Raw genomic sequence first — 21,475 nt, forward strand, 5'->3', positions numbered from 1 at the left:
ATTCATAAAATGTGTTAAATCTTTGTGTATATACCTCTTTATCCATAGAATTCAGTTGGGAGTGACAATCATACAACATCTACGGCACGTATCCCTTCACCACACATACACAAGAAATGACTTCCCACTGCGTCCACATCCACTATTAAAGATCAACGTAGGATTCAAAACTGGATTAATTCAGAGCAGACTAAAACACCTCCCAGCGAAGACATTCAAATGATCCAGTCTGCCGTCTCATTTAAAGCCATAGACAAAGCAATATGTTGCTTGATCTTAAATGTACAATGTCTACTGTATGCTGCATTCATCTTGTTAGATTACTGGTACAGACAGTGACACCTGCTGTTAGGAAGGCGTAGGGAAACATACAAACTGAAAGATATCAGTTACTGTGGCACATTCCTTTATCTCGACTGCGACTAACATGCAGTGGGATTCACACTGATTGATTGAATGTCACAGCTTCACTTTTAACTGAAACTAGTACTATTGTTATGCAGAATTCAAGATAGGCTGTGTTACTGGGGGTGATCTGTGGGCGGCTGCACTTTGTCAATGCAAATGTAATAAACAGAAAGTACAAAATGTGCCAATGGATCTTTTTTTCCAAAAGACATTCTTTGGTGCTTCTTTCTCTCTCAACACCCAAAGCTTACTATGCGGGACAAACAATGCCCGGCGCACTTGAAATATATATATTATGCTTCTTGAGCATGTACAGATAATAATGGTAATAACATTCTCACATCGCACTCGAGATAAGAGCGTTAGTGGTTTGTGACCTTGAGCAAGACGCTCAAGGTTTATCTCACACTTACAGAGACACGCAAAGACTCTCAATCGACACTCCGTTAGATACCTCAGCTGTGTTTTGAGCTCAGTGAAGCGCGGCCTCTTGCTGGGATCATACGACCAACACTTTGTCATCAAGCTGTAGAGAGTAGGAGGGCACTGAGGGGGCATCGCCAGTCGCTCGCCGTTCTCTATCCTGCCGATGACGTCGTTGTTCTTCACACCCTGGAAAGGCTTGATACCGAACATTAGGATCTCCCACATGCAGACGCCTGTGGAAAGACAGAAAAACAGAAAAACTCACTCACTACGAGACTGAGACAGCCACCTGTTGGCTCTTAAATGCTGCAAAAGGTAGAAAGCAAAGAGTAAAACCGAAAACCTCAAAGCATCGGGACATTGCCGTCACAGAAATGAAGAATGGAAGTAAAAACGAGCACTTAAACTCACCAAACATCCAGACGTCACTGGCGGTGGTAAATCGCCTGAAGTTGATGGATTCTGGAGCCATCCATTTAATGGGCAGTTTACCTTTAGATGCTGAAAAGCAGAAATCCGGAGAGCTGTGTTACACTCTCATGATCAGCTCAGTTCATGAATAATAATGGTGATTTTCTTCCTTGTGTTATGACAGACCAAAGACAGTTAAAAGGAGACAGTGAAGTGTGTAATTATGGGAACAGTGCGCGTGTATAGAGGTGTTAAATGTACCTTTATAATACGAGCTATCTTCCATGTATCGAGACAAACCAAAGTCCCCAAGTTTCACACAGTCGACTGTAGACACCAACACGTTCCGAGCAGCAATGTCCCTGAGGAGGACAAATCCAAACTGAGCGGAAATCCTAAACACTTTGATTTGTTTTTATCTATGAAGTTTACTCTTATGTAGCTTCTGAAGAAAACAGCATGATATGATAACTAGTATCCCTCATTCTTTATGAGACATCAAGAAAGAATCAATGACAATTTGTCCCTCATATCACAATATATCTCCTTTTTATGAAGCAGGACATACACATGTCATTGTAATTCCTCCAGTAGGGGGCAACGCTGGGCTATATTCTGGTATGATGGGGGTTTGGGAGTCCCTGATCTGCATACCTGTGCACAAAGCGCTTGCTCTCCAGATATGCCAGTGCCGTGCTGAGCTGGTACGAGTACAAGATGAGAGTGGCCAAGTCCAGACTGTACTTCCTCACCTGGAGAAATGACCGTAACTATGGAGGACGGAGAGAGAAAAACAAAGAGAAACGGGACGATTTGTTGGTGAAAAATAGGAGAAACGATGAAAGAAATCAGGATAAGTAGAGGAAATAGACAGAGATGTAATAAGTGAGACAAAGAGAAGGAGAAATTGAGATAGAGGCGTAGAAAGAGAGCAACAGTGAAGAGAACTTAACGGGGACGTCATCCTTCTTGTCAACAAACAGAACGCATGACGAAGAGCATGCGGGTGTATTTAACTTAGGCAGGAGATGACTGCATATGTGATGTGGTGCATCTAGAGCTCAGATGTGCTTATTAATTAAAGTAATATCACAAACAAATGCAAACAGGCATACAATATAAAAGTTAAACAAATCGTTTTTTAAACCAATATATTACGTAGTAAGAAACTCTATTTTTAACACATCCGTGTAAATGAGCAGATAGTGTACACCTCTCCGTGTCCTACCTCTCCGAGCGTGCAGAGCTCCATGATGATCCAGACTGGGTTATCTGTGATGACACCCATCAGCTTTACAATGTGGGGGTGGTCAAACTGACGCATGGTCACTGCAGGGAAAGAGGAGTGGGGGTCAGTTCACAAACAGTTTTGTTCTGTACCAAAAAGGCTGTTCTGCAAAACTCTTGAAAGTGAATAACTGCTGAACTTACGTGCTTCTTGGAGGAACTTTTCCCTGACGCTGTCGGACGTTGTGTTCTTACACGTCTTCACTGCCACAGACAGGGCTGGGTTCTCCTGCAAGAAACACATCCAAGTGAACAACACGGAGAATATGTGTATCACCTACTGAAGTATGGTTATGGAGTGGCAAGCCCATTCCATCTTCTTCTGTGACAGCTATATACTGTATAGACACGGTTATTGTGATGAGAGTTCAAGTTCGGTTGATTCTTTTTGGTCGAGCTTCAAAAGAGCTGAGTAACTGACTGCATGAATTACACACGTCACACGTCTACTGACGTGATTGTCATGCGAGTGAATGGTTTAATGTAACAAAATGTGCACTCAGCCGCTTGTTAAAGACCATCGATACTGGATTATTTGAACTAGATTATTCAGATATGAAGCTTCCATAAATCCAGAGCTACAGATATTAAACGTTTGTGTGAGAGAGAAAGAGACTACGGTACATACCGGGCTGATGTAGACTCCTTGGTGGACGTCTCCAAACTGACCCTCACCTATGCAGCGTCCCAGCTCGATGCAATCGCGCTGAATCTCATAGTCCCGTGCTATATACACACAGACATGAACACACAGACACACAAACAAACAGAGAAGACCTTCACATCAGAGCCCACACATACGCTTCATAGTCAGCCCTTGCCTTTCCCAAGTTTGTCAGAGTACTTTACAGTGTGCAGAGTTTGTTTAAAATATGCCTTTAATGGCTGAAAAAGGTAAAAAAGCGATTGAGTTATTAATCAACTTTTGAAACAGTTCTTCCAGTAACTCATAGAAATGAGACACAGTTACCATTTAAAGGAGACACAGCTCTGGAAACAGATATCATGTAGTGCCATCGCTGCTTTTCAAATTGAATTATCCTGAATTTCAGGATGAATAATCCTCATTCCTACTCTGACAGGCTTAGTTTTAGAGCAATCAGCATAGTTTAAAGTCAACAGCATGCAACAACAGCACCAGCAAAACCACAGCCAGACATGCCATGTAACACAGACGAACAACAGCCAGTAACACTCAACGTATATATGAATTTAAATGAACATGAATTTTTCACATTAAATGAAATGTATTATGGATAAAGTCAGGTGAATTGTATAATACTGAGACGTAATTGACAGGAATTCAAAGCTCACAGGCTGATTTCGGACCAGCGGTACATTTATTATGTCCAAAAATAATTAGCATCTGTTATTAAAGTCAGTCAAATTAATTTTGTACTTTCTGTCAAGTGAGGCTGACAAAAAATTTGAGTTTTATTTGAAGTTTTACGAAAACAAGAATGAAACGGCCTGTAAACTGCAGGCTGTTGAAAGGCTGGTGGTTTGCCAACACTGTTGACCTGACTTTGTCCATGTAATAAGCACATGAATTATAGCAAACATAAGCAGCAAACATAAGCATACAGTTTACAGTTGTTAAATGTCCAGCGCATGTATAATAGTGAGACAACTATAATAGTGTCCTTTTGAGACAACTATGCTGTGTAATAAAATGCCGGCGGCAGGAAAGAGACTAAATGAGGCTGCAACATACAGTAACAAAAATGTACAGTTGGCCATAATTAATGTCTGCGTGCCCGTGCCTCTAAATGTCACTCATGTAACCTGATCTTAGAGAAGTCGATAATTATGGTTAAACAATGGAGTGGGACTACCCTGTTTGTTGGTGGTTTTGGTTTAAAACGTATCTATTTAAACCTTTCCCTCTCAATACACTTCCACCTCCAGGACAAAGCCGTAAAAAGGACCATGCTCCGAGTCACCTTGCCTGGTTATACGGTGTATAAAATGTTTGTGCAAGTCAAATGGATCTTTACAATCATATAAGTGATGACGGTTCACTTGACCTTTTTTAAATTCCAAAATATTAAAAAACACACAACAAGATCCTTGTCCAACAACTTGGGTTCTGCTCTGAAGCTACGATCAATTCAGCCAAAAACCGACGGCACATCAAACATCCACGGAGGGTTAGGGTCAAATCAACAGGGTGCACGTACTGAAATACATTCAGCAAGCAAACACAAAATACAGATCACAACAACCACCAAATCAAAGTGCCATCACAACACAACCAGACGTATGGAACGTTCCCGATCATTACCTTGATCTAGTCCATAGTATTCTGGGAAAATGGGTGAGTGATAGGAGACAGAAATAACTATCTGTGAGTACAGAGATCTCCAACTGTGGCTGCAGTATTTAACAATTGCCATGATGTAGGTGAGACAGTGATGCAGTTCAGTTTCTACCTGCTGCTCGACTTGCTCTCTCTGTATCTGTTTGTGTGTTTACAACTGTCCACAGGACTTTGGTGAAAGCTATTATTTATGAAAAAAAAAAAGCAAAGGCACGTTGGAATTGAATTGAATGGAACAACTTGGGCTCGTGATACACAGGGAAACATTTTGAGGCAGGTTAGATGGGGAATCTTGTCAGTAAACATCGGTCACTTAACATCCCAGTTTCTTTCCCTGTCATGCGTTACGGTGATGTCGCTCATCTCCGCTGCTTCTATACGTTGTCTGTGTAGCGTTACCGTTTAGCGGTGCGGTCTAACACGAGCCCTAAACCTGAGGATCAGGCATTACCCTGCAGCACAGCAGCCCCTCTTCATGTTTTCAGTTACATCTACAGGAGTTAATTGTCACAATTAACACTTGTGATAATAGTAATTAGCAGTAGATAGAGCCATTTGTCAAATGTTTACTGGGACGTAAACATCGTGTCAAGATGTCTTAAAGCAATCAGAGGAAGCAGATTACAACTCACTGAAACAAACACAGACTGCAGACCTATTAATAGATAGGCAGTATGTGCTTCAAGTGGTTTCCCCTTTTATGAGATTGCCACATGTAACCACGGAAAATGTAGAGTCATTCATGTTACTATCTTTCCTGCCATCTTTTTGTCCACCAACCTAATAAGAATAGAGAAAACTCAGAGCTGGAGCCTGAATTGATTTATAATTTGGTCCAATGTGTCATTAAATCCTCCTATATGGTGGAGAGGAATGAAACATTTAAACAGCTCATTTACAGCATTTCAAGATACTCAAACAACACTCATTGGGACGCGCCACAGTTCACAATGCCAATCCCTTAAATTCCTTTGTTGCGATAAATGTATCGCAACAAAATCATATATTGAGATAGACAATTAATTAGTCTAAATTGATACTAACAAGCACATACTAACAAGCTTTCTACCTGCGCACACATGAACTGACACTAGTAGGCACATACATGAACTGCACAAGTCCGAAGAGGTCCACTGATCACCAGAGCACACACACACACACACACACAGGTGCACAATGACGACCTGTCTCTTCTTCCAGTTGTCAAATTAGCTGCCTACAATGGTTGTGTGTGTGTGTTTGTACTTACTTGAAGGCATCGTGTAGGTGTCCTCCTCATCTATGATCTCAGCATAGTCGTCCGTTTCTGCAGAGCAAAGTGGGGAGACACGAAACAATAAGTCTCAGTTAGTGACACACAAAATACAGATACAAGTGTTGACGTTCAAATACAAAACTTCACTTTGATACAACAAGCCGAGTCGCCCGGACAGCATTCATCCGACACAACACAAACCAAAAGTCCCATTTTCGATATGGAAATGCTTTGCATCACCTGGATTTTTAGGAAATACCGCAATTTGAACACCACCTTCACTGACAAACAAAGAGTGAAAAATGGCAACAGTAACAGAAACACACCATCATCAAACAGACGTACCTTTCCAAAAGACCGTCACCATACCGGACTCCAAACACATGCGCAACAATTTAAAACTTTCATGTACTATAAAACAGCTGCACACGAGTGATGGAGGACAGACGAGAACAATAAAGAGAGGGAGAGAGAGACAGGCAGAGGAGAGGAAAGGGGAGGGATGGAAACGTTCATTCTTTCCACAGAAACAAGTGGAAGAATAACAGGTTGAGTCATGGATAAGGCTGAAACAGTTACATGCAGACACAGAGATACAGCACACACACACACACACACACACACACACTACGCTGAATGTAGACACAGTGCAGGAATTCCATTAGGTTACTAATTTAGGGCTGTTAATAGAAAACATTGTGTTTACCATCGCCACTAGTTTGACCTGCAGAAGCCACATGCAGCATGAAAAACACACACACACACACACACAGACACACAGAGAGGAAAAGAAGCATTAGTTTGACTGTTAAGAGAAAAACAAACAAGGTCACAGATGTTATTAAATGACTTGATACTATATTCAAGCTTATTTTCATGTAATTCTGTGTAACTGAGTTAGTCAGAGGTCAGTAGAAGTCACGACACAGGAAGAGTGACAGTGACTAAAGCTCTCCATGGGGACATCTGGCGAGACAAGGACTCTTCATTGCACACACAGATGAGGCTTTATGGAGGGAACAGGGTACGAACACAGATCTATGAACCCTTTATCCAACTGTTAGCAGTCACTGTCACTCATGACATTTAAAGCAGCACACAGACGGGAAAGGGGAGAAACAGACCAACAGGAAAAGAGAAGGTGAGACAGGGGTTTTATACCTGAGACACAAACAGCTCGGGTCCGTACTCCTTCCATCCGTTTTTCCATCCGCCGCTCATGATTCGATACTCTGGAAGAGAGATGAGAACATTTTACCGAAAGCTTCCAAGTTGCCACTGTGAAGATAGCAGTGCAACACGAGGAACGGAGAATCCTCCCATATCCTGTCATGTGTGTAGCTTCCCAATGATGAACATTAGAAAATAAAGAACACACGTGTCTATACCTTATACAGGGTATTATATCCACAATAACTGCTACTGCCAGCGCAAGCCAGCCCAGTCACTTCAGACAAAACACAAAGTTGTGCCGGTTAAAGGGAAGAAATTCTCCGATAAACCTCGACTGAACCTCCTTTATGTATCACAGGAAACTGACACCTTGTTTTTACTTGATCGAGCAGCTAATGAGACCAAATGTGTCGGTTGACTTACTTGGGGATGGACGGCAGAGCTCTGTCCCCCTCTGCAGACGCAAAATGAACACATGAATTAGACACGGAACAGACGGGCCTCTTGTTTAAAACTACATCACTGTCACCATTTCATAGTAGCCATGTTTAATTTTAGAAAAGACTAGCTAAAACATTGGCTGGTTATTCAAAGTGACAAGCGTAAGCTGACAGCAATTTCAAACCTCGAGTACTACTATTTATAGGAGAATGTCATTTTTTACCATCCAAACAACATAGAAATGATCACAATAATCATTAGCTGCACACAACTGAACCAATAAAATGCTGCAATAGACCCAAAAATATCTAAATGTGGGCGTATAGTGAACACAAAACAAATGTAAGAGTCGTCGTACCTTTGTGGACTCTGACAATGAAGGAGTGAGTAGCTGAGGAGACGAGTCGACAGTAGCCGTCAATCAAGTCAGCCATGTTTTCTGCCGTAGTCAGCAATGCCGTGGTGACTGTGAGGGGCTAGACACACACACACACACACACACACACACACACACGCACACAGGATTAGTGGGACAGAGCGTTGCTTCACAGTGACACAATGAGAGCTTTATTTGGGGTAACGTCTTCTACCAGTGCACATATACACACATTCAGTCCTCCCCACACACACACACACATCCCTACACAGATACTCTAGCACTGATGTACACATGCTTTTCCACTAGAAAAGCCTGCTGCGAACACACACCCACTCTCGACAGACGCACTCACGTCGACACTCAAGTGCAGATGGCAACAACCGCCTTCACCCCCCCCATGGCTGCTTCCTTCTTTCCCCGTATCGTATTTTACTGCAGATTGGTTGTTACTACAACTTAAAGTCCATTGTTTGACAAGCAGATGCTATTTTATGTTTATTACACATTTACATTTAAACAATAACAATACAACATGAGGTAGTACTGCAAACAATATCCAAACAACAGGCAGTAATGTTTCACAATGAATGTGAATGAAGCTAAGGATATAGCATGCAAGGCAAGGTGCGTCTGTGTGTTTTCACCTCTGGAGCTCCAGCTACGTTGAGCTGCAACATGCCTTTCCTGTCCTTCTCTTCCAAAGCAGAGTACTGGATGGACTGAACCTGGTTGAAGTTAGCTAAGTGTGTAGGCTGCAACGACAAAGACAGATACACATAATTATTAAAAAGCACACAAGATGTACGTGTGAATATTTGCCCAGGGCTGAGACATTGTTTTCCCCATGGTACCAGTTAGTCATGTATTTGTAGTGAATTTTAATGTGCGCATGAAGGCCAAACAGGACACGCTCCACTATCGGCTTATTAAATAAAGTGTAGACATTTTGACAGTCTGTCATCATTGGTGCTGAAAGACACTTTAAGTCCATAAATATATTGAACTGGTTCATCTGTTGGCTGGAATAATCAGATGCCATTTAAAGAAAGCTCATTTTGAAACGGCTACACCAGGGGTGTCAAACTCATTTTCACTCTGGGGCCACATCAGCATCACGGTCGCCCTCAAAGGGCCGGTTGTAAATGTAAGACGGTGTAAATGTAACTACGGTACTCCTAACATAGTTAGTTTAGTTTCCCGGGATATCTGTGACTTCCACAACACGTACTTCCAGTTGTGTGATTTCTCCTCCGCCATTGTTTCCTGTTGCTGGTGCAAAATGCATTCTGGGATATTTGGCTGTCCCAAGTACAGACAAGTCACCTCCGATGCATCCCGGGTAAAATGGGCAGAGCGAGCCACATCCGGGCATTAGGGCCGTGCTTGGCTCGATGTGAACTTTGAATTGGAACAGTACTTGGGCTGAGACTGATGACGTTTCAGTACAGAGAAGTACGCATGTTGAGAAACTTGTTGGAAATCCTCTTTATGGGCTGTTGCATCTCCTGTCCACCAGTTGTGATAGTTTTAATGTCGGCACACAGACAACATGCCATCTCATCACTTCGACTTTCTATCTCATAATTTTATTTTCACATCTAACTTTAAATTTTTGTAAAAAAAAAAAAAAAAAAAAATTATTATTTTTTTTTTTTGCTGGCGGATTCGCGGGCCACATAAAATGACGTGGCGGGCCGGGTCCGGCCCGCGGGCCGTATGTTTGACACCCCTGGGCTACACCATCACTGAGGACTGAGTGAAAGTTGGACCTCGTGAGAGGAGTTGTCTCAGTGCATACTCACCATTGAGCCCTTATCTGTGAGGTAGCTGATTCCTTCTTCTGGTCCAATAGCTAACTCCACTGATATTACCCAACTAGACTGGAGAGAGAGACATACAGTATTACAATAGATGTCACATATCATCTGCATTATTTACTAAACATAGTACTGGGAAACATGCAATATTAATAATACAAACAATTTGAATGTTCTTATCTGTTTTCACTATTTTTAACATGAAATCTTCTAGGACAGAAACAAGTCTGGATTCTGTAGATGACAGATTAATAAGAGAAGTGATAATAAGAAGAATATGGTGATGTGAAGCAGGACTGTGCAAACTGTAATTACTAGAATCACCTTGTACGGTTCTGACAAGTCATTTCAACTAAAGACGACATTCTACTCTACGTTTTCTACCCTGTAAATGCAGAATAGGTTCAACCTCCTGAAGGTATGGAAAATGTATGGCTGGATTTCACCTTTAGACGTAACACCTTTTGTCATTATGAATCGAGTGTTGCCCTACCCCCAAAGCACATTTGAAGCACTCTTTGTCAAAGCGATAGATGGGGGAGAGTATCTCAAAGAACTTGTGGATGCTCTGCTCATCGTTGAGGTTAGCAAACTGCTTAAAGGTCTGCTGGATCTGCTTCCGAAGAGTCTTCGCCTGATAGAGCGGGAGAATAAGACATTTCCAAGGGTTAAGTCTTTCTGGGAGAAAGTTGGTTCAGAGCCAAGAAATGGCAAAGCACACCGAGTGACAACAGGACGCTTAACTTAACTCCAGACGATCAGATTATAAGACATTCAGCCAGACGTCCATTCAGTCATCAAGTCAGTCTCCCTGCCAGTCAGCCACCTACTCGGTCAAATAGCCATTAGCTCATCCAGCCGACTAAGTGGGCCAAGGATTCCCAAAGGAATTTCCACCACTGACACTTCTGTCATCTGGCAATGGAACTTAAATGGGAGACGAGAGTCACCGACTCTCTTACTACATCAACAGTAGTTTAGCCTCACCTTGAGGGAGTCCAGCAGGCTTTTGGGGAAGAATCTCCTCAAACCAACGTCTTTCCTAAACATAACAGAATGAAAGTCTTTGAATAGCTCAAATCTGCAATCTCAGAATCTAAATTTGAAGCAATGAGGTTTACAGAGCGAACAAGATCAAATCAATCTTACTCCAACAGTTCATAATTGGATTTCTTATCCAGGGCGTTGCCTGGCATCTCTCTGAAGAACCTCCTGTAGAATTCACAGAGAAAGGCAAAACAATATTAAATCAGACACATATTCAGGAAGTCGTCTCTGATGAGCAGAGACTAACAGTCAAGATACCCGTCTGAGTAAACAGGATCATTTTGTTGATTTTTGTCACACTCGTGGAATAAGAACAAATGTGTGGTTTTCTCACCTAATTTCCAAACAGCCCAGTTTCAGAGCAACTTCTTGATCCACCTGATCAGCTAGATGTTGCATGTAGTCGCTCTTTACCTGTAGGAACGACAGAACAATGGGCCTCATTCACCAACCGTTCTTTAGAAGACGTTTCCTCTTAAAACCCACTCACGATACGCAGTTTTCACACAGATTCTGACATTCACCAACGTTTTCTTATTTGGGATTTGTTCTTCGGTAAGAACAGAATCTACACATTTGAGTGCTGACATAATAATTACCGGTAGTGACAGCGTTTTCGTCAATTCTACACTCCTACAATCCTATTATCGACTTTGAATTACGATACTATTTTTATAATTCATAATATGTTTTGATAATTATTTTAATGAATGAATTAGTTGTTTTTTTAAATCATTTTATTGGGAGACATCCCATCCAATAGTTAGTGATGGATCATGCTATTTATAGGCCTAAACTAGGTCTGTTTCTGCATCCTAGGCCGACTCTCACAACGGCATTGTTACTGCTGCTGCAAGATGATGCAGATCGTGCCCCGAGGAGTGAACGCATCTTCCAAGACAATGCAGATCTATTTACAGAGAGCGACGAGTACCTCTTGGGACGCTTTAGGCTACGAGAGCTGTCCTCATGGAGCCAGCAAGGAGCCAGCAATTTACGCTGACAATGTGATTCGTCATTCTAAGGTGCGAACCATTCTGCGGTTTAAGAACACGTCGCGAATCTGATGCAGACTTTTTTTTTTACTCTTAACAAATATCAGAAAATACATAGCAAGATATCAGTGAATGAGGCCCAATGTTTGACAACAACACTGCTATAAAAAGGTAAAGTTAAACTGCAGTCCCATGTAAGAACACAATGCATAGTATCAGTTTAGCATCTGTCAAGGTATGTCTGCGTGTTTAGACGAAAAAGCGACAGGGAGCAAGGGACAGAGCAGATCTTGTATGACAGAAGAACTGGTTCAAGAACATTATAGATACCCTTTAAAACCAGATTATGCTTTTTGTTGGTATTATTAGACTTTTCTGTGTCCTCTTATTTCATGTGATCCTGCCATGTTGCCTCACCTGGTGATAGAGGTAGTTAAGAGAGGGTTTGTCCTCAGAGAAATGGCTGAGGTAACCTTTAGGAAGGTATCGCATCCGCAACTCATACCTGAGAATGACAGAGACAATTTGGCTAAATACCCATACTGTCAGCGCACACACACGCACGCACACGCGCATGCACACACACACACAGAATAAAATAACCTGCAGAATCAGAATTCAATGCCTGTATGGAGACAGGAGGAGCATGCTTACTCATACATACAGCTGACGCATACACAGACCTCAACACATTTTAAACCTGGGCGTATACCTGAGTGTATACCACTGAATCCATGACATGATCACAAAAATCCCACTTTTGTTTCATAGATAATAAACAACATAACAACTGTAGATATATGTTGCACATCAACAGACTTTTTACAAAGAAGAAGAAGTTCAAGAAGCTGTTTTTGTCTTTTTGTTACAGCTATGCTACATAGAAGTTTGGCTGTAAGGAGCTAGAAACTAGTAATGGTCTATGCACACATTGAGGGCCTGGACACTTTTTTGTGCTTGTTTCCTGCTCTATTTTCTTCATTCCTCTTGCTCTTCCTTCACAGGTGGTTTAAATTGCATGTCAGCTACTTAATAGTGCCCATGGAGCAATAGATTTTATGTCTTGCTCAAAATCACTGCAGCGGAGTGGCCGTTTGCCCACACAGGGGCTTGAAACTAAGTGTTGAAGTTGAAAGATGCTCTTTCTACTCACTATATTGCTGTCTGGTGGCGCAGTAAGACGCAGTTTCATGTTGCGCTGGCAGTGAACTAACTGAAAGTGATAACCGTGTAATACCATAAAAGCATTATGAGATTCCTGCTGTTACACTTGCCAGTTGAACTGTGCCACAGAAGTACCTGACTGGGCCATTATCGTTTACAGCGACATATCATTTTATGACTGACATGTTGCAGCGACTACAGTGAAGACAGTAGTGAGCTCCAAGCTGCTGTGATGCCACAGGCCTGACGTTAAATAACAAAGGAAATCAAGGCCAAGAGACAAAATAAATAAAACATCCTCGTTCTACAATGAATGAACCGAAAAGAGATTGTGAGAAGAGAGATGATGCGTGTTTGAGCGAGAAGAGAGAGCTGTGGTAAGATAGGAAGCACAGATGTGAGAGATGAGAGAGAGAAGGATCAAAGGGAAAAAAGAAGGACTGCGAGCAGCGCACGAGACCGAAGAGAAAGACGCGAGGGAGCGAGAGGGAGTCAGTCCATCCTCTGGGCGACTTCTGCTGTTCCAACAATAGCTTGACAGCGGCAGAAGCTCCTGTGGGCTTGAAGTTCTGCCGCCCCACCGAGGCAAAGCTGCAACAACTGGCAGAGCCGCTCAGCTGCATGTTAGAGGTGTCAACAACTTGTTCATTGTTTTTTACCTCATTTCAATTTGAATGATTTTCGGTGCAACACGTCGACTGCAGGACAAAGGACTGAATTGTAAGAAGAGCGGTTAACAACATCCACTGAACATGGCAAGCGCCAGCACAGTTTCAGCGTAGGTCGAAAACAGACAGAGCTGCTTTCAAACAACGAGCAGCTCGTTCCCCCTCGTCAGACGGAGAACATCATCCCCTGCATGAGGCTACTGCCTCAAACGAGTGGGAAGAATAAAGCTCTACGCTGTAGCTTGTTTATTAGGTTTATTAAAATACTCGTTTTGCATGTTTGTAGGTTAAACAAGTGTAGCTCCTGCACAGCCTGATGGGGCATTTGTAAAGTTGCCATGTTGATGGTATAATCATTCTCTTGTCTCCCTCTTGAGAGAATAAAGTAATGTAATGTTACTCGGCCTGATGTTTGATATCAGCACAGCATTAAGGATAAGGTTGCCCACTCGATTAACTAGAATCCGCAGCTAGATCTAGTCACCCTTACGGAGAAAGTCAACGTGGAAAGACACGGGGAGAGGAAGCAGGCAGAGTCTTGTTGTAACCTTACCTCCACTCCTCTTGGGGGTGCTGTTTCTCATATTTCTCTCTGACGTGACACACGCCCAAATCGGGGTGTAACCAATGGAGAGCATCAGAGTGCAGATGGGTCAGACGGAGGCCCAGAGAGGACACACAGCGCAATTTGTGGATCTCTGCTATCTTCTGGATAACACCCTGTTGAAATGAGAGGAAGTACGAAAAAAAAAATTAAAAAGTGATAATCAGGGAAATGCTGACTAAGAGGAGCTAGAGAGGTACGACTTGTTTGTGTGTCTCACCCTGACGTCTGTAGCATCTCCATGCCTGATGTTACTCGCCCAGGTGCATGGCTCGCTGTTCGTCTCAAAATAATGGAAGATCTTCAGAACCCGGTCCATGGAGCCCGAGGGCCGCTCAAGGCCTCCAGCAGAGCCACTGGTACCAACACCGGTACCACCAGGAATCCCAGACCGGGATTTAACCCCACAACCACCCGCCGCGGAGTGATTGAGGTTGGGTTCCAAGTAGGATGACGACGCCATGCCTGATTCAGATCCTCCTGCGGGGGCTAACTGGCCGTCATATTCTGGAAAAGAGAGAAGGACAGAAAAGGAAGGGAAAAAAAGAAAAGGTGATTAGGGTACGTAAAGAGAATTACTTTATCAACCCTTTGAAGCACACCACTACACGAATAGCTGACACAGTAAAACACAGACTGAAACAACCCCTCAGTCATCACCAGTCTGCCGTTCATACGGCACTCTGTACATTTGTCCTGACACAAAACAGACTATTAACAATCATAAAGACATTAAAGAGAACTCATGGAAATCCACTCTCACTCAAACACGCCAATAACACGGCAACGTTGAGACAAAAAATAACTGTAGAAACCACGAGAGCTTCAGTGAGGCTACTAGTCAATATAAACCGGCAAATCACTGACACAGTGTATTTTTAGAAGGACCTAATGGCCTCAAAGCTCTACATAAATCAGCTTATATAAATAGATTACCAGTGGGAAACACTGTGGTCAAACTGGACAGACTACTGCTAAATGAACCACACTTTGAATCTCGTCAAGCTTTAAGCTTGTCGACTGGTCCTTCAGTCCTACCTGCAGCGTGGAGTGGAACTGGCCAACATGTCCACGCCATACGTCTCTGTGAGGCAGAGTTCTACTGTTCTCAACCAGTTGCATGGCTGCAGATTACAATCTGGTGGTTTCTAAATTGTGTCTTGACACGCTACGGTCTGCTCCGGGAGGATTAGTAAATTGTTCTGGACGTACTGGTTGAATGGCTGTAGTCGGGCAGCAGCCTGAACAGTGGTGGCTGTAGGTGGGCTGCAGCCTAACAGCAGGATGAAGTCTCACTGATATATCCTTCATGATGAGTTTACAGATAAACACACAGAATCACAAGATGTCTAATTAGGAAAAGGAGTAAAAAATTAAACGTATTATTACATTGTAACTAAACAATAGCTGGCTTCACATGTATTCTTTACCAGTACGAGACTACAGCTGGAATATTATTTGTCTCAGACTCTCTCTTTGGCGTATTTACCATAGACTGTATGGTATTCACCCTCTTTAAAGGTTGTTTCTACGATAGGTTCATCTTAACACTCTGTTCATCTCTGCTGCTTCCCGTGTCATCCTGTCACTTCCTGGATATCCCTGCAGGCTTTGTCGAGTCATCATCACGACAGCGGCTGGTTCCAGCTGGCTGTGAACTCTATCTGTGGCTATCTTACGGTGGCAAAAGAGAAGTAAACCGAATCCGATTGGCTGACTAATTTCGTGGCTCACTTCCAGTATTGGGAACGTAATCTACAACTAAAATTGTGATCTGCTTCATCGTCTACCGTGTTGTTCAGGGTTGAAAGATTTACATGCGATGACTTATTGAATCCACTGAATATGGAGACAATAAATCGAACTTCTTCACGGCCTGTAGCGAGACACAAAAATCACTGCTGTTAACATCACATCACTACATTCAGCACTTTTTCCGTGTTGTGTTCAGGTCACGGTCAGATCACTTCGTGTTGAGAAAGAAACAGACAGAAATATGCCGACGGATCCGGGGAAAGTTGGTTCAGCACTTTGACAGCTTGACCTACAGTTCCCTCTTCAAAGACACATGCTGAAATACATGCCCGTGTGTGTGTGTGTGTGTGTGTGTGTGTGTGTGTGTGTGCACAATGACTGCATCAGAAGTGTAAAGGAGGACATTATGCATCTAAGAATTTCACTCAGCACTCTCTTGTAAGAATCTGCTGTATCAATAGTGTGAGTGTGTACGTGCACCAATACACATGATCACATCCTGTGTCTATGGAGAGGCTTTGCACTCATTCCCCTTTTTTGGAGTCTTTACTTAGTGATTGTTATGACGTGAAAAAACTTTCCCTCATTTTCTTCATATTATTAAAGTTTTCTGGTATTATTAACCTTCTACAATTCTACATTTTCAAGTGATAAACTGTTCATGAACACGTCGTCTGAATTGGTTTTTAGATCTTAAGGAAGATCCTTGCTGGACTGAAACATTGACGTGTTTTTTCTTTGGTATATAAAGAGCCTGAAAGTATTTTACGTTTTTTAAGCACTTGTAAAAAAAAGAAATTTGGAAATATTCACTTCCCAAGAAAAAGTTTTATCCAGCAAAGTATTTAATCTTTGATAGAAAGTTATGTTTTCAATGTCCACACGTTCCAGTGACTGAGGACAAGAAGTCCTTACGATAGAATAAAAGAAGTGAAGACGCTGCCTAGGTTATACTGCATTATACTGTAAGGTTAGGGAAGGTTACATTACCTCCTCTCTGCAGTTTAACAAACAGCAACGTGACAATTGTTGGTTAGTAGCTATAATGTCATAGTGTATTCTGAAAAGAGCCGGGACAAGAGTGAAAGCTGACAGTGTTTTGGTTACTGAAGAAGTCCACTGTGTGCATTTGTGTGTACGTTTATTAAAAGTGAGCTCACCCTGTCTGTAACAAGTGTATAAGGGCCACAAGCATGGCTCCGGGCTCAACAGACCCTCAAGACGTTAATACAACAGATTACAGAAGATCAGATGACAAATGTCCCTCTTACAGTATTACTATCATCATCCAATTAAAACGACATCACTGTGGATGATACTACTGGATTATTAGGTGGTTTGATACAATCCCTAAAGAGTTCACTGCTGGTATTATCCAAATACACCACTATAATGTCATTGTAACAATACTAACGGACTTGCTAATAACTACAGACCCCGTTTACCTGATAAAAAGATAAAAAGATATGCCTAGTGGGGTTGTGCAGTGGAGATAATTCATAGTCCTCTGTTACTTCGACGGCTGCAGAGATTTTAATCTTCCTGAGCAGGCAGAGACAGATTAGCTCTGGGAATGCTTCAAATTACAAAGCTTTGTGAACTACACCTCACATCACATTATAGTTTTTGAAGAAGCTTAGTGAAGACAGACTGTATTTGAAAGGGAAGGAGGTTTGAACTGACCATGTTCTGTTGTTGATAGATCATCAAGTTATTGCTTTACTGTCACTTCAGTTGTGTGACAGCAGACGCCAGGTTGTGTTTTTCTGTACCCAGTGCAAGTAAGAATTTAAACCACATACACTAAAAATGATGTTGACACAAAAAAAATATTCTTTAAAATTCAGTACACCTGTGTTCGCTTTCTATTGAAGGTAGATGATGGAAGAATATCAATGTATGCTATCAGAACCATGTCCATAATCTACACAAGCTGTGATAGATGCACAACAAACCTTCAGTTGGCATAACTTCTACTCCGTTAGCCACCAGAGGAGGGATACAGTCACAAACCACAGTCAGCCATCTGCTGCTGATCACTCGGTCAGTCAGTAATCAGATTAGATATCAAGCACTACATTGTTGTAACACCCCGGTGCATACACTGACACAAAACACAACAGTGACACAAAATCACACACACGTAAGCTGAACCTAATTACTACATACAGCTTGATGAAATCCTATTAGAAAAGCAGGCAACCTACATAGCTGCCTTGGTGTATGCATGCAACTACTTTATGCTACTGGTGAAGCTAACATAACCATAACATGTATGTTTACCTTCCTTTTCAGCAGCAGTCATGGTGGACATAAAGCCTGAGCATCAGTTTGTGGTGCAGAACAAATGTTTCCGTCAGATGCTTTTCAAACTCTTATATTATCCAGCAAGTTGGTTGCTGCACAGCAGAGCACTATGCCATCAAAATAATCAATTAACATACATACTGTAGACCATAAAAGCCTGTATATTATAGAAGGCTGTCCTTTAGTTACCAGATCATTTAGCTTGTAAACATCAGTTTTGGGAAACTACAAAATACGGCCCTCATAATACGTAAATGAATGCTTTAAAAAAAAAGGTAGCACATGATAAATGAAGCTATGTCTCACTGCACCAATTTCTACTCGATAGAACGATACAAAATCCCCACATGCATGCCCTCACACATTCAAATAGAGAAAAGAAGAAGAATCAAATCAACTAGGCCATGCAGGCCAGGGGGGGGGGGGGGGGGGGGTGCAGGCGGCTGCCAGGCCCACCACCCCCTCTCTCAGTGGGGCACCAGTGACTGACAGTCAGCCTGTAAAACCACAGCAGGTTGAGCTGTCCCGTAGCAGCAGCTGAAGGACGGTTTATCTCCTCGTCTAGTGCTATCTGGGTTACTGGGGTTAGCACAATCCTGGGGGAGCCGAGGCCTCTGTCTTTCTTTTTTTTCACCATCCCTCTCTCTCCCTCGTTCTTCATATTTATCCCCGTCTTTATTCTTTCCAAAGCCTTCATCGTTTCCTTTCTTTTGCCCGCCTCACATGCCAAACTCCCTGTATTCTTCTTTCTCCATCCTTCATCTGCAACTCTTTGCTTCTTCCCACTCTCTTAATCTCCTCCAGTCACTCATCTCCCATGCTCACAGATCTTTTAGTTCCTGCCTTCGCATCTCCATTTGATCCTCTGTCCTATTGAACCACCTCTCTTCCTTCCTCCCTCTCATCTTTCTCTCTGCCCTCCTCCTTCCCCTGCACCACCACACTCTCCCCTCTGCCAAGGATGCCCATTATCTACACAAGGGGACAAAGACGAAAAAAGTCTAAACATTGGTTGTACATCTATATGCATGAATATATTGTAAACTCTGATCTGAACATAGATAGATGTCTATGGGTCTAAATATCACTTCCATATAAATACAATGCTCTTCCATGGTGACCCGACAAAAAACAAAGGACCAGCACTAAGAGAGTGTGTGTGTGGTGTGTGTGCGCGTGTGTGTATATTTTTACCAGGGTAACTCATAACTACCATCTCTCCACACACTCGTATTCACGGACCTAATTACTGCTCGGTACAACTGTAAGCCGGGCAAATTAACTGATAAGAAACCGTAGTTCACTTGGTTTTTCAAACAGGAGGAAGCAAAAACTGATTCATTGTAACAACTCAGTTCAGTTGCTGTTCAAATGAAGCTTTAAAGACGAACCCGTAACTCATTCATTGGACAGTTTTGGTTGAACTGTTATTTAGCATCGCTAACTGACAGCTGGTCATGCAGCACTTCACTGTGCCTTGGTTTCATTGTACAGCGGTACCAAGGAGTTCATTAAGTCAAAGCTGGTTATGAGTTCTTAGTTTTGACCCCAACTGGACCTCATCTGTCGTAAATGTAAATCCCAGGGTGATGAAATACACAAATCGGTCTCATTCAGACTTCATGAAGCAGAAAACAAAGCTCAGCTAAGTGAAAACCGACCAGGCTGATGAAAAACTGATGTTTAACAGAATGAGAAGATGCTTCAAACGCAGAGTGAGAAAAGGAAAACAAGGTAATGGATGGTAGTTCATGACGAGTACTTTTCTATTTCATTGTAAATAATGATACCAAGGTGCACCGTCTAAAGGAATATACTACATTTGATGAACAATTGTATGGATCCAATATTACGTAGCTGTGAATTTAGTTAAATTCTCAAGAACATATCAAACTACAGGGTGTATTTGTCAGTACAACATGGTGTGTTGATTACTACGCTCATTAGGACCTACTTGGTAGGGGGTGCTGTGCGTAGATGCAGGCCCCCTTGCTCCAGCAGAGAGGGATGCAGCCGCTGTTCTCCATTTGGTTTGTAGGGTGGCCGGTCCAAGGTCCGGCCACAGGGCCCAGACAAACCTGCTGGGCCCCGAAAACAGCATAGAGCCTATAGGACCAGGACTGGCTTTACACAACTATAAAAAAAAAAACCTGCTATATACATTTGAATAAGCCAAGGAAATGTTAAGAGGGCTATCCTAAAATGTCCACAGAAAAGTTAGAAATTGAGAGATGCTGTGCTGGTAACTGGGCCGTCATTTGTTATAGGGGTGATAATACCCACTGCTCAACTTTTAGCCACCTCACAACTCAATAGAAGAAGAAGAAAATCAATCAAAGCCAGTGTCCCAGGGCTGTAAGTAACTCCAGAAAAGAAAAGAGCCCCGCGAAAGGAAACAGAGGATGTCAAATATCCTTTGTGCTGTAAAAATCTGATGACACAGCAGGTATCCCCACAGGAGGTAGAGAATATACCAGTCCGTTACATTAATGCTCCAACAGCCACTACAACAGAGACAAAGGTCTGACTCAGCACCCAATCTGGAGGTCAGACCTTCTTCTGCAACAAAAGAAACAAATGCTAAAACAACCGAGAGATGATGAAAACTGGAGGTTCAGTATCTGGAACAGTAATCCACGCTACTGATCACAAGACTGCCAGTCACTCTCTCTTAAGGCTTGCTGAAACACGCATTACTTCAGGACTTGAGGAAGCGGCTCGGGGTCCAGGTCTTAGTAAGCAATCCGTCCAATTCATGTCATGACCTTTAACCCCCAAAAGAAAAGTCCGTGACCATTGTGCAATGCGATATGCAATGATCCCTGTAAGGCAGGCGAGAGCCCTTGTGGGTGGAGAGGGTTCAGTAAGTTGCTCGAGGACACTTCAGCAGGGTGGAAGCTTCCCAAAAACAGACATTCAAGCCTGGCTTCTGTGGCTGGGGGATTATTTTTCTACCAATTAGGCCATCCTGCTGTCCAATAAATCCTCACAAAATATCAAATTCTGCTCTTCGGTTTG

At 42.5% G+C, this 21,475-nt stretch overlaps 1 protein-coding gene across 4 annotated transcripts in view; it reads right to left on the bottom strand.

Annotated features, from left to right (window-relative positions):
- Positions 1-21,475, bottom strand: part of LOC306782214 (focal adhesion kinase 1-like) — a gene marked incomplete at its 5' end in the record, with an annotated part of 55,884 nt that overhangs the window by 23,833 nt on the left and 10,576 nt on the right. For 2 of the 4 annotated variants that reach the window (XM_079275461.1, XM_079275462.1), the window contains 22 exons: positions 863-1,067; positions 1,246-1,335; positions 1,507-1,607; positions 1,900-2,015; positions 2,474-2,574; positions 2,677-2,761; positions 3,161-3,258; positions 4,817-4,837; positions 6,102-6,158; positions 6,814-6,831; positions 7,269-7,339; positions 7,704-7,734; positions 8,080-8,197; positions 8,745-8,852; positions 9,903-9,980; positions 10,411-10,551; positions 10,905-10,959; positions 11,067-11,129; positions 11,299-11,378; positions 12,377-12,464; positions 14,345-14,511; positions 14,616-14,902. In XM_079275461.1, the coding sequence (XP_079131587.1) occupies positions 863-1,067; positions 1,246-1,335; positions 1,507-1,607; positions 1,900-2,015; positions 2,474-2,574; positions 2,677-2,761; positions 3,161-3,258; positions 4,817-4,837; positions 6,102-6,158; positions 6,814-6,831; positions 7,269-7,339; positions 7,704-7,734; positions 8,080-8,197; positions 8,745-8,852; positions 9,903-9,980; positions 10,411-10,551; positions 10,905-10,959; positions 11,067-11,129; positions 11,299-11,378; positions 12,377-12,464; positions 14,345-14,511; positions 14,616-14,858 (2,135 nt within the window). Of the gene's footprint in view, positions 1-862; positions 1,068-1,245; positions 1,336-1,506; positions 1,608-1,899; positions 2,016-2,473; positions 2,575-2,676; positions 2,762-3,160; positions 3,259-4,816; positions 4,838-4,964; positions 5,034-6,101; positions 6,159-6,813; positions 6,832-7,268; positions 7,340-7,703; positions 7,735-8,079; positions 8,198-8,744; positions 8,853-9,902; positions 9,981-10,410; positions 10,552-10,904; positions 10,960-11,066; positions 11,130-11,298; positions 11,379-12,376; positions 12,465-14,344; positions 14,512-14,615; positions 14,903-20,411; positions 20,485-21,475 lie in introns of those variants that run through there. The other 2 variants (XM_079275459.1, XM_079275460.1) reach the window with 2 other exon arrangements.

Source organism: Melanostigma gelatinosum (assembly GCF_949748355.1).
Source record: "Melanostigma gelatinosum genome assembly, chromosome: 9".
Classification (NCBI taxonomy): domain Eukaryota; kingdom Metazoa; phylum Chordata; class Actinopteri; order Perciformes; family Zoarcidae; genus Melanostigma; species Melanostigma gelatinosum.